Source organism: Sceloporus undulatus, chromosome 3 (assembly GCF_019175285.1).
Source record: "Sceloporus undulatus isolate JIND9_A2432 ecotype Alabama chromosome 3, SceUnd_v1.1, whole genome shotgun sequence".
In the NCBI taxonomy this organism is placed as follows: Eukaryota; Metazoa; Chordata; class Lepidosauria; order Squamata; family Phrynosomatidae; genus Sceloporus; species Sceloporus undulatus.
The window spans coordinates 71,234,019-71,248,130 of record NC_056524.1 but is presented as its reverse complement, the minus strand read 5'-3'; the positions used below and the strand labels follow the sequence as shown (position 1 = coordinate 71,248,130).

Below are 14,112 nucleotides of genomic sequence, written 5' to 3'. Positions count from 1 at the left end.
TTTTCCCTTTTTACATTTCAATGACATCTGTCATTTTAGAATTTAATTTCTCTAATAAACAAGAAGTCATGTCAGCGGTAGCAGTCTGAATATTTTAGACAGATTACACAAAAGCATGATCAAATTGATGACAGCTACCTATTAAGTTTACATTTATTATGTTTTCATTTTAAAAGGCCTCAGTTTTTAGTTTAATAAAAATATAACTTGATCTTGTCCTGTTGCAATTGATCCTTTAGGTGACAAATTGTTCAAATGCGAGGAATGTGCCAAACTTTTTAGTCGAAAAGAGAGTTTGAAGCAGCATGTTTCATACAAACACAGCAGGAATGAGGTCAGTATTAGTCTACATTAACAAGGCAGGTATGATTATAGGGTTTTGTGCTCCTTTGGGATAGAACATGCAGGGATGGCACTCTCTCTAGTCATACTGAGCCGTCCAACGGGCAAATGAGGAAGAAGATCCACCACTTCCTATGCTAACAGGGCACTAGGTGGTGTGTTTTATTGAATCGGTCTTCCTCCCTCCCTCCTTCCAGCAGCAGTAATTGCTCTATCCCAATCATTGTATTTTTACTCTCTTATTGCTGAAGCTGTCATAATTTTTTTTTCTATTTGGTGGCATGTCACTGGAACAGACAGGTTTTTGCTTTTATGGCTCCCCGAACCTGCTTAATCTGCCCGGGACTCATCCTCCTTTTTGCCCTTTCCGTGATACAGGTTCCAGCAGCAGAAGGGTAACAATAATTAAGCCTCCAGCTGCTGAATAGAGGTTTGTCAAGGAGGAGCTCCTTCTTCATCCATGGACTTACCTCTGTGCAGGCACAAAGAAAGTTTGATTTTAATGTTTGGTCCTTAGAATTCATTCCAAGGACCATAAGATTGCTGTCACAGTTATTTTGTCTCCAGATATGTTATCTCTATGTTCTCAAAAGCTTAGGAACCTCAGTAAAGGCCACACAAACTTTCCATACATTAAAAAATGTGTGACATTCTATGTGAGAGTGGAGGAGACAGTCTGTGGGATTGGGGAGGAAGACAGTTTTATTGGAGAACAAATCAAAGGAGTATTTTTAAAGCACAAATGTCTTGTATATATGTGCATGCTTATTGTGCTTTCTTTTCAGTTTTCTACTTTTTGATCCCCAGGTTGATAATGAATACAGGTATAGGTGTCCTACATGTGAAAAAGCTTTTCGGATAGAGAGTGCATTAGAATTCCACAACTGTCGGACAGGTATGGTGATAATCAAATCATCTTGTACAATTAAGCTATATGAAGTGGTTTATAAGTTTATTTATGGAGTAAAAAATGAGATAGCAATGGTTAGGTCTGTATTCCTTCCTTGTTATACAAAACCATTATAAAAATTGACAAATACGTGCACCTCAGTTTTCCATAACCATAACTTGTTCAGGTGAAATGAGCCACAATCTCATTTCAGAAAATTGAGCAAAGCTATCTTCCTTGAATGTGCTTCTTCCACCAGTGGAAGGGAACTACAGCATCGAGCTCTACATATCCATTGTGGTTTTTGAAATCATTGTTTGGGCTGTGTTGAGGCGCAACTACATTTTGATCCTATCAGGCCCATATGAATACAGTGGTACCCTGGGATACGAAAGCACCGCGTTACGAAATTTCCAGGATACGAAAAAATTCTATAGGAAAAAACTGTTCCGGGTTACGTTTTTTTTTTTTCGGCTTACGAAAAAAATTTTTGGTGCTTTTCGGCGCTTTTTCGCACCAAATCGCGGCTTCCAGCGCTAGCGCCTATGGCTTTTTCGGCTTGCGAAAGATTTCGGGTTACGAAGGGCGCCGCGGAACGGATTATTTTCGTAACCCGGGGTACCACTGTACTTTGGATGAAGTAGTGCATCACTGCAATACGCAAGAGGCTTATAGTGATAGGATTTTGATTGCATGTTGTTCTAACCAAGGTAGGTTAGCATAGCATTCTCTGTCTTGATACACAGCACGTATTTGGTATTACATCTCTGCATAGGAGAGCCAGTGTAGTGTAGTGGACTGTTGTGGAATCAGGGTTCCATTCCCTGCTCAGCCATGGAAACCCACTGGGTAACCTTGGGCAAATCACACGATCTCAGCCCCAGAAAACCCTATGAATTATTTGTTAAGGAAAATGCAACATGGGATATACAGTGAAAGAAATAAAACTTGTATGTGAGAGTCAGGATGACTCAGCAAAAGCAATTAGAAGCCACACAGGTGTAAAAGGTAATGCAATTAACAAGTCCTAAATGCCAAGGACAGAAATGCAAAGTGGATAATTGAACACACCTGACAATTGTTAAGTGGACAAGGCTGAGATGATGAAATCACTAATTGTGGGATGAAACAAGAGAACCAATGAAAATGGTGTACACGCCCACTGGGTGGAAACTGACAAGAGTGGGTGTTGTTTTCCAAGGACTATAATAATGGCTATGAATCCCAATGTATTTTGTGGGTAGTTGTGGAGGAGTAGTGTTGGATAGTTTTGGAGCTGTATATAGTAGAATAAAGTAGATCTTTTATATAAGACTACTGAGTTGTCTGGTGTCTTGGGTGAAGATACAAGAGCCAGCTGGATCCTGAAGAAGTGTGAAGACTTCTGTGGAAGCAAGAGTGAGAAGGCTTGGAGAGTTTGTCAGGGTCTTCAGCCTATTCTCTGTAACTCTGCTGCTTTTAAGCAAAGCTTTATCCACTGACCAAAACTGGTCAGTGCCGGTGCGTAACAAGGTGGTGAGTTCGAGCCAGAGGTGAAGAGCTACAATGCCCATCATCCCTGACATTATTCTCCTTAGAAATGACTTGAAGGCACACAGCAACATCTGCATAGGTTTTCAACTGATATGCCAGGTGGTTCCCCCACATTTGACCCACCCAGGAAACCAATATAGGTAACTTTAGTATAAGCTGCACTGGGCATTGTCACATCAGTGTGTTGCTTTACCATCAGGGTATTAACATTTAATATGAATAATGCAGCATATGACAGAGTTTCTTTTTAGTTTTAAGAAAAAGCCCCTTGCTCTGTTGTGCGGCTGGATTGCTTGGCACATTCTTAAAAACAACTGAATGGTAATATATATATATATATATATATATATAACATAACTTATTTGTTTCCCTCTTTTCTTATAGATGACAAGACGTTTCAATGTGAGATGTGTTTTAGATTTTTTTCTACAAACAGCAATCTCTCAAAACACAAAAAGAAACATGGAGAAAAGAAATTTGCCTGTGAGATCTGTAATAAGTTGTTTTATCGGAAGGATGTCATGTTGGATCACCAGAGGCGGCATTTAGAAGGTAAGTACCTTTGTGATGGATCTTATTCTCAGTCTTGTCTTGTCAGTTTATATTGGGATTTTGAGCAAGTGTTCTGTCTGGCTGATGGTAATCATTCCAAAGCTGAACAGATGACATACTTTTTGTCTTCATGATAATGGTACTGGTGTAAATTACAAGAAGCTTTGCACCACCCATGTATAACTGTATGTCTGCTGGACTTGATCCCCTTCCCCATTGCCTTTCCCTTCTCCTTTTATATCATCTTTTTAGGTGGTAAGCCTGAGGACAGGGAATTATCAAATCAACAGTCTGTAAGCTACTTTGAGATGCTTTGTGGCAGAATAGCAGGGTATAGATACAACAAACAAACAAACAAACTGTCCAACATTTCTCTTATATTGAATGAGATTTAAAGACTGATCATGCCCTTTTTGACATTCTTACATGTCCTTACTTTTCTGTCTTTCCTTGTGCATGTCAAAGCAAAATTAATCCTTATTGTTGGTAGCTAACGTAATGAAGAAATAAATATGAAACATATATATGTTGACAGTTTATTGCTGGATGTGCTTCTATAGCTACAGAATTTAGAGCTGATCAACATAAGTGCGACATTAAATTACTGTTTGCCTGAGAAACTTAGAAAAACAGTGCAGACGGTTTTTCAGTTGAGTACAACTTCTATTATTTTAGGCAAAAATACTTGACATGAGAATTTTTACAAAAGGTGCATCATGCATACATAAACCTTTACTCATTGCAAGGATATCAAATCAACAATACCAAAACAAACCAACAACAACAACACCCCCAAATTACTAGGAACGTAGGACAGAAGTCGAGCACTATTCAGCTAAATCCAAGACTAGGGAAACGTCCTGGTAATTTAAAAAAATCTGAGGCGAGCACAGTAATTGTGCACAATGCTTCTCTACAATTTATTGTAGACTAATTCATATCAGTAAATTTAAGAGATCAGCATATTCTGAAAACTTTAAATAAAAAGCTAAATATCTTGAACATATTTTCAATATGATTTCTGAATTGCTTTATTTTAAATCCCATAATAATAATCATTCAAGAGTTCCTTCAGTCAAGAGACCTTTACACTGTACAGTGGTCCATTGCTTTTGGTGGGGGACCCTTCCCGGCCCCCCCCCCACCCCCCCGCATAAAGCAAAATGTGCGTATGCTTGAGTCCCATTATATCCAATGGGGCTTGCGCTTGCCCCATGGCCGCACGCACCATTCGCAAACCCCATTGTATATAATGAGGCTTGTGCTCGCTGCGCGGCCATGCATGCACCCACACATTCTCCCATTTTTTAGGCTGCTTCAGCATAAGCTGAAATCCGCTTCTAACGGGCCCGTGTATGGCGCAGGCTCACTGTATTTTGTTGTTAACTGGCATGAAGTTAACTTCAAATTATGGTGGCCTTATGAATGCAACACCTCCAAGGCATCCTCTCATCAGCAGCCCTGCTCAGGTCTTGCAACCTCAGAGCTGTGGTGTCCTTGATTGAGTCTATCCAACTGTAATCAGGTCTTCCTCTTTTCCTACTGCCTACTACCTTCCCAAGCATTATTGTCTTTTCTAGGGAATCATGTCTTCCCATGATATGTCCAAATTATGACATTCTCACTTTAGTTATCTTGGCTTCAAAGGAAAATTCAGGATTTATTTGCTCTAGTATGCATTTATTTATCTTTTTGGCAGTCACAATATCCAGCACCACGTTTCAAATGAACTGATTCTCTTCCTATATGCTTTGTTCACTGTCTAGCTCAGGGGTAGGCAACCTTTTTGAGCCGGGGGCCGGGTTGCTGTTCCTCAGACAACTGGGGGGCCGAAGCTGGGGGGGGGTGGAGCTTCCACCCTCTGGGGGCGGAGCCGCACACCAGGGGTGGAGCTTCCACCCTCTGGGGCGGAGCCGCACACCGGGGCGGAGCTTCCTCCCTCCGGGGGCAGAGCCGCATGTCGGGAGCTCTCCTCCTCAGTCCCATCCTTTGGCCAAAGCTCAAAAATTAATAATTAAATAATATTTTTAAAAATAAATAAAAAATAAATAATTCCTACATACACTGCAAACATTATCTGAAGTAAAAAACAAAATGGAAACATATACAATATTCAAAATGAAGAACAAGAACAAGTAAAGTTAAATAAAAATTAGGAAATCCAGATCAAATGCATGCACACTGTCTCAATCCAGAAAAGAGCAAGCCAGCCCATGTGGAGGGATTTTGCAAAGAGAATACCAAGGGATGTAAGCATAAGAATAACAATATTTGCAGCATGCAAGCTACCTGAAAGTTAGAAAGCAGAGGGAAAGCATACAGTTGGAAGAGACTGCAAGGGCCATCCAGTCCAACCCCCTGCCATGCAGGAAATCCAGATCAAATGCATGCACAATGTCTCAACCCAAACAGCCAGCCCATGTGGAGGGTTTTGCAAAGAGAATACCAAGGGATATATGCATGATAATAACAATGTTTGTTAGCGTGTGGAAGCTACCTGAAGGCCACAGAACAGGGGAAAATGCATGCACACTGGTAGTAGGTGTAGCTTCCGATAACCCTCCTCCTCCAATGAACCAACCTCTTCTCTTGCGTGGTAGTGGCTCTGACTCTTTCTTTCTTTCTTTCTCTTTCGTTCTCTGCCTCCTCCTCCTTCCCCCCTTCCCCGCTCTTCCATGGGGGGAGGGCTGAGGGCAGAACCAGGAGAGCCAGGAGAGCGGAGCCAGAAGGTGAAGGGCAGGGCCAGGAGGGCGGAGAGAGAAGGGAGAGCCAGGAGAGCCGAGCCTGAAGGGCGAAGGGCAGGGCCAGGAGGGCGGAGGGCGAAGGAGGAGGAGGGAGGAGGGTCCATTCAGAGGCCTGGCACGGCCCTGGAGCCCTCGAACAGGACTCCAGGGAGCACACCGGGCCTCCTAGATGGGCACCGCCATTTTGTTTTTTAAAATGGCGGCAATCGGTGGCAGGAGCGAGCGGGGGCCGGTCCTGGCACCTCCGGGGGCCGGATGTGGCCCGCGGGCCGCAGGTTGCCAACCCATGGTCTAGCTTTTACAGTCATACATGAAAACTGGAAATATAGTGGCATGGATAATCCTAACTTTGGTATCCAATATTATTTCTTTGCACACCAGGATCTTGTCTAGTTCCTTCGTAACTGTCCTTCAGAGTCCTAGTCTTCTTTTGATTTCTTGACTCTAGTCCCCATTTTGATTAATGATTAAGCCAAGGCGGTATAATAATAATAATAAAATGTATTTATATTCCGCTTTTTTTGAAGCAGATTCCAACAGTATAGGGATAAAACATGATACATTTAAAATTACAATCAAACAAATAACTCCATATCCCCCAATCATAAAAACATAAGCAATACATAAAAAGAGATTAAAACAATAAATGACATTAAAAAACATTCCAAGTGAATTCCTTAAAACACGGGTAAAATTTGGCAAGAAGATATCTTCTTCTAAGGAAGAGGATGGGGAGCAATGGCAGCAATAGGGGAGGCTAGGTGGGTAGACTGCTTATACAGAATCAGATGGGAAAGGCCCGCCGGAAAAGATCCATTTTAATAGCTGTCTTAAAAGCATCTAGGGTAGTAATACAACGGATCTCTTCCAGCAGGTCATTCCATAATTTTGGAGCAATCGAAACAAAGGTCTTTTGGGAAGTGGACACCAATCTGGTCTTATATGTCTGTAGTAAGTAGTTGTGTTCAAGGTTCTGACTCTATTTCTGCCCGCTTTTACTTTGGCTTCTCATCTGTCCTTAATTACTTGAAGAATTTTATTTGTTGTCCATGGGACTTTTCTTTCTTTTGGGCTGCAGATTATCTTTTTGAATTCTTCCCTCACAATGTCCCTGGTTTCCATCCAGAGTTCTTCTTTCTCCTAGTCAATCATGCTTAATAGTGCAAATCTATCTCTTACATTATTTTTTACATTTTTAAGGAGATGTTCTTCAGGTTGTAGTTTCATACAGTGATTGAGTTAGTGTTTTTCTTTAGCTTTAGTCTAATTTTTGATATTATTAGTTTATGGTCTGTGTCACAATATGCTCCCAGTTTTGTTTTTGCAGAGAGAATGGAGCTTCTCCAGCTTCTGCTTCCAATTATGTAGTTTACCCAACTTCTATATTGGCCATCAGGTGATGCCCATGTATTCATTCGCCACTTTAGTTGCCGTAAGAATGTGTATGTGATAAACAAATTGGATTTCACAAAATTCAATTGTTTGATCTCCTCTGAGCATGTCAGCAGCTGAACATTCTTTTGGCACACATCCAGTTACATCATAAGCCACAGAGCTACTCATACTTGTCCTCTGCTATTACACTATATACTATTGTTAAATACACAGATTGTTTCATGATGAAAAGTCATAGCATTAGGAATAACTGAGTCATAGTAGTTGAGCTACCATACTACGGTTGATGGAGAGTCAGGATTGCACATGACAGAACAAAATTCAAAACTTGATATAAGCATGAAACTCAAACATGACATTTTATCAAGGATGAATTGTCAAACCATCTGTGCAGTAATGTGGAACACAAAAACTAAGCATGATTTTCAGAATGTAAATTCCATGCTTTGCTGTAGTCTTGAATGTGTTATTATTCATATGAAATCAAAAACATGTTTTAATTTACATTTGTTCTTTTTTTGGTGGGAACTGTTACCTTAAGGAGTGAGGCGTGTGAAAAGAGAGGAATTTGAACACAGTGCAGAGAACATGGTCAGATACAAAAAAGAGCCTTCTGGATGTCCTGTATGTGGAAAGGTAGGATTTCTCATTGAATGGTACAACTTTAGTTTTAGAATCGGAGAATTTGCTCACACAGGGGTATTTTCACAGCTTCAGTGCACTAGTCCCATATTTGTGATCTCCCAACTACCCATCTGTATTACTGACATTCACCACAAATAGCAGAGTCCATGCAGAAGCATATATAAAACCACAAGCAAAACGATGACTGTATTTTTTGGCTATTTTTTAAAAAAATGACTGGTTGATAAAGAACCAAGCTAATAGCAGGAGAGCAGGTTTGAGCATTTTCTCTGAAGACAAGAGTTCAAATCCCTGCTTAGTCATGGAAACCTACTGGATGATCTTGGGCAAGTCACGTTCTTTCAGCCTCAGATGAAGGCAAAGACAAACCTCCCTGAACAAATCTGCTCCCCCGAAAAACAAATAAAAAACAACAACCAGGGGTAGCTTCCACACTGAGATACTCCCTAAATGCTATCTGACCCTCATAAAGTCAAAGATTTTATAATCAATTCTCTTTATAGCAGGAGTAGGAAACATTTGTCCCTCTAGATGCTTTAGACTTCAGTTCTCTGAGTCAAACACAGCCCATAAGCATAGTGGAAGTTGTAGTTCAAAAAATTGCAATTTACTTTAGGAAGTCTCCTTAGGTTAATATATGGCATAGTGGAGTCTGTTAAGACGCACCAATCTAGAGTCCCCCTTGGTCTTACAAAATTAGTCATGCTAGGTTTTGGATTTATTGACTTGATTTTGTCAGTTGCTGGATATTAAAAACATGGAAGGCACATATCCTCAGTTATGCATTTTCAGAACTTGAGGTTTATCTGAAGTACCTTGGAAGAATACTTTAAGTAGGTACATGGAACCAAAATGATATTTCTTAATGTTGTGGCATGGTGGGTGGAACTATGCATATGGATAAAGTATTACATTATTAACATATATTCTCTTCAGTCCTATGTATTTTTGTTTAGATATATTTCCAGTTTAGTTTAATGGGACTTCCATTCAGTTGGACTTACTTTCACATACGCTGTCCTAAGATTATACTGTTAGAGTCAAATTCCTACTAAAATAATGTCTTCAAGAAATAGTTTGTATCTCACACATGACAGGAAAACAAAATTGATCCACTAACTTTTTTTTTCCTCCAGGTATTTTCATGTAGAAGCAATATGAACAAGCACCTCTTGACACATGGAGACAAGAAATACACCTGTGAAATTTGTGGCCGTAAATTCTTCAGAGTAGATGTCTTGAGAGATCATATACACGTTCATTTTAAGGTAGGATGTTTAATGTTTGAGTGTGCAGTGTGATTTGAATCAAGCCTGAAGTTGAGTAACAGTAGGAAGAAGCTGCCAAGAACTGAAAAATACATCCAGAATTCACAGGAAAACAATTGACTGGATTGGTATAACAAGAAATAAAGGGTGAAGGTCAGTTCTGAAGTGTTATCAACTTCAATTGTTTCACTTTGCATTAAGATCTAACAAGCCATGAAACATATAATATAATATGTAACTGTGACAACATGGCACTGTAAAAATTTCTTAAAACATTTCACTCCTTTTTACTGTGTGCCACTGCTGTCACCAAATTGTGACAGTGGTACTCACCCACCCATCTACTTTTCTCAGATGGCAGCCCAGTGGGTCTTTTAAATTCAATCACTGCCATCAATTTATCACGTAGGTGGCAACTATCCCACCAGCTCGCCACCTAATTTGTGACAAGACACTTGAACTCAGTTTTCATCTGTAGTGCCTCCTACACTAGAACTTTCTCTAGATGCCAGCCCTCTGGGTCTTCAACTCCGCCCCCCAAAGCTTGGCACCAATTACTTGGCACCCACTATTGGATGTGTCCCAAACCTAAAAGACTTTTCTCTCTGGTTGTATCATTTTGGATATGTTCCTTTAACCACTTCAGACAACTGCTTGTTGAACAAACAAAAGGACTTTATTTACAAATCAGGTTGAATACAGTATCTTTCTTAGTGGATGGCATTCAAGATGAATACTGTGTGTAAATACTTTAGTGGTTACACGGTTAAACAGTTTCTTTTGCTTATCTTTGTAATTGTTTCTTTATAGCCTTATAAATGTTCCTTTACAGTCTAAATTCTCACAGAACCTTTATCTGTCTTCTGTATCTTTTAACCCTTCTGGTTACCTGTGACTCGACTAGTCACCAAGCACTATATCTCCCACAGGATATTATCACAACAATTTAATTAAGAACTTTCCTTGTCCCCATCTTGGGTACCTAAAAACCCTTGCCAACTGCCCCTCACAGCAACCTATTCCAGCCTCAGTGGTTCTTAACCTCTCGGGGTACAATCAACATCTCTCTTCAGCTATGAACCATTCTTTCCCCTAACTGGGGTACTAAACTCCTTTAAACTGCACCTCATAGGAGTCTCCTCAGCCTCCTTAGCTGCTAAATCCTTCAGGGTAAAATAAAACTCTCCTAACTAACCCCAAACATTGCTTTGCCCCTCTGTTTATACTCACTTCTGGGAACAGACCCCACCTTTTCCTGGCTTAGCTCCCATTGGCTGCTGTCAGCATTCTAATTTGCCTGTGTTCTCTCCACAGAATCATATGTCTAGCTGAAAAAAATTATGCTTCAGGGATGGCTGTGAGATCTAGAATAAAAAATTAGTACAGAAATGGAGTAGAGAATAAAAGGGGGGGTTGTACTTGTTCTCTCAGTACGAATAAAATGTCATGGAAAAGCACAAAGAAGCATAAATTGACATAACATTTTCATGTTTACACTATTGAAGAATTTTTGTTGTTGTTGCTGGCACTTAAGCAGCAAACTTTCCATGCGATAGGCTAAAAAAATAGTATATCTCATAATTTCCCAATTTCATGCAAGTTTGGCTATCTGAAAATAGGGAATAGAGCAGGAAGACCTCCTCCGTATGGCTCTGTTTTGCTATCAATAAAATTTAGTTGAGAAGCAGATGGAATTATTGTTTTTCTTTATTTTAGAGAATTTAGCAGACATGTTATAGCCATTGAAAATGTTTTTTGAGTCCAGTAAGATTTCGAATTGACATTTCTGCTCTTCATAGGACATAGCTATCATGGATGATCACCAGAGAGAAGAGTTTATTGGCAAAATTGGAATTTCTTCAGAGGAAAATGATGAAAATTCTGATGGAAGTGTAGATTCTGAGCCTCACAAGTATAGCTGCAAAAGGTGCCAGGTAGTTTTACTCCTTTCAGACATTTTGTGGTGAGATGGAATGGGAGAATAGGCATGAAAAATATCTAAAATAGTCAGAAAATGTCTAGCCATGTGCTCTGATCTAGAAACCTATGTCTGTTCTGGTGTGCATATTTATTAACCTATTTGCTTTCTATCCTTCCATAGGGGGTATAGCTAAACCTAATAAATATTAAGGCAGGTGATATTGAGATGTGTTGGGACTGTGAAATCTTTCTCCCTTAGCATTTGATGGCCTGGTACAGACGGGCTTTGTTGCACGTCTTGATGACGTGCTAGAGTTGCCTTGGTGGGTCGCTTACAGATGCCCCACAACCCTAGCACATCTTCTGTACGTCAAAATGGCAGCACCCTGTACAGATGGACGCCACCATTTTGACGCAAGGGACGTCTAGCATCCGCACGTCGCAGTACCATAATGATGTCGCAATTGCGCCATTGGCGCACTGCGCCATCATAATGGCACCGCAAAAAGAACCCACTTTTTGCAGGTTCTTTTTGATCTTCGAGGAAGCCACACGGTTTGTCTGCTGCGGCTTCCTCGGGGAGCAAACTAGGGCGCCGGCAGACCGCCCTTTTTGGGCACTCTGTACCGGGCCATACTTCCTAGTATAGTTCTTATCTATCTCTCCTGTGAGAAGTACTCCAGCCAAATCAGCAGTGCTCACATCTTTCATAAATGCTTGACTTCATTTTTCTTCCCTGAGCAATTGAGCATTCTAAGCCATCTATCTCATCAACTCCATCAAACCTCACTGCCACCAGCAAAACGCGGAACAGACTGCATATACTTTACATATTCCAAAGTTGCATTGGCTAAGTGGTGGCTGTTTTGAAAGGTGCATCCCAATCTTCCCAATGTGTTACATTCACTCTTGTTTCATTCTATAGTTGACATTTGGCAGAGGAAAAGAATATCTGAAACACATCATGGAAATTCACAAGGAGAAAGGTTATGGCTGTAGTATCTGCAATAGACGCTTTGCTTTGAAGGCAACTTACCATGCACACATGGTAATTCATCGGGAAAACCTGCCTGACCCCAATGTGCAGAAGTAAGCAAATTCATCTGTCTAAACTAAATCATGGTTGCATTCCACAGCTTGCTGTGGGCAAATCTCATTTCATTGGAAACCTCTGAGTGAGAAAGGATTACAACTTAAACACATTTCTTAGAAAGGATGATGAAGCTTTAGGAAATATGAGTAGTCAGGGACAAGCTTTTAATGGATTTTTAATACTCAGCTAGGATTCTGCTTAAAGTAGGAATGGACTACACATTTTTTGTGACTCCCATTTATGAATTTTACACTCCACTGCTGAATATTCACAAAGGGGCAGTATTTTTTTTCTTCAAAACAACACACAGAGGAGCAGTCACTTTTCTTTAAAGCCAAATCACACCCCTGGAAACCTAGTTCACCTTCAAAATAAGGTCCAGGGCATATCCTCCCAGTACGTCTGGTCTTAAAATGAATGTTCAGATTTTCCCATAGCCATTGCCATTCCAAAATCATTAACTGCAGATGGTTTGCAGTTCCTGATGGGTTTGGGGTGGGTTTTAAAATTGCCTGCTCCTGATTGAAAGCATATTATCTAGAGAAAATAACTTAAGGTAGTTTTGCACATATACATCAGAAGAAACATTGCCAGTTTGAAGTGTAACACAGTTAATCATAGCAGCAGCAAAATTAGTTGACAAATGCTCCTTCACTAATAATGTAGAAATAATGTGGGAGTGCAGTGTTATGCTTCACATGAAGGCTTTGTGTGAGGCAGGGAGAAACAGAATGAGAAACAGTATCTGATGTAACACCTGGGCACAAACCTTCTACCTTTTGGCTTTGCCTCAATCAGCCCACTGTACCATAGGAATAATAATCTTTATGAGAGCTGATGAGAATGTACATAAAATCCTAGCATAAAAGAGGTTTTTGTCTGAAAAGGATGTGATGTTTTCTTATTATCTTTAGTTGGATAATGTAAAACAATGTTCTTCATGCATAATTGCGTATGCCTATATAACAAAATTTTAAAGCCATAAATCTATATACAAATTTAAAAACTGAAAGTGCCATCTATAGAAACATTTCAGTGCTCATTTGTAATCTGCAGAAATTTTAAAAACAAAAATCTTGATCCTGTGAACCTATGAAGGAGCTAATCTAGTAGCTTGAAAGACAAATATATTGAAATGCAGTTTGGTTTTCTCCATAATGGTACCCTGTTAAACAATGGTTTCATTTCTTTTCTTTCAAATAAAAATACACCTTTAAGATTGTAGATTTTCAGTTAATCAGAAAAAAAGTTGTTGGTAGCTGATCTTTATTTCCTATTTTAGATATATCCATCCATGTGAAATCTGTGGAAGGATTTTTAACAGCATAGGAAATTTAGAACGGCATAAACTTATACATACAGGTAGATTTGTTTTATTACTGTTCTTAATAACAAAAAAATTGTTCTGCTGCTGCTTTTTGCTGTAATTGGATTCTACTGGCTGGGATAGTAGTGCTTAATTCTGTGTTGTAATTTGTAATTCTTAATTGTAATGTTCAATTCTGCATTGAGGAAATTCTGTCCAAACCTATGCTTTCTCTACGTGTGGGTGGTTGGGAGAAAGGATTTTTAAGATAGGAAGATGCTCTTAATACATTACCTGCAGCCTAGAGAAGTTATAAAGCAGGTTGAGTCTGCTGGAAGCACCAGCCTTGGTTGATAGTTGCATCTTGCATTGTGAATTGGCTGGATCTTCCTCCCCCACTTGCCCTTCTAAATTTTGCAGTCCTG

At 39.9% G+C, this 14,112-nt stretch overlaps 1 protein-coding gene across 1 annotated transcript in view; it reads left to right on the top strand.

Moving 5' to 3' along the window:
* Positions 1–14,112, top strand: part of PRDM15 (PR/SET domain 15) — a 65,655-nt gene that overhangs the window by 35,422 nt on the left and 16,121 nt on the right. Inside the window, 8 exon segments of the mRNA XM_042457746.1 lie at positions 240–334; positions 1,150–1,237; positions 3,149–3,316; positions 7,997–8,091; positions 9,237–9,368; positions 11,168–11,302; positions 12,214–12,377; positions 13,664–13,743. Of these exon segments, the coding sequence (XP_042313680.1) occupies positions 240–334; positions 1,150–1,237; positions 3,149–3,316; positions 7,997–8,091; positions 9,237–9,368; positions 11,168–11,302; positions 12,214–12,377; positions 13,664–13,743 (957 nt within the window).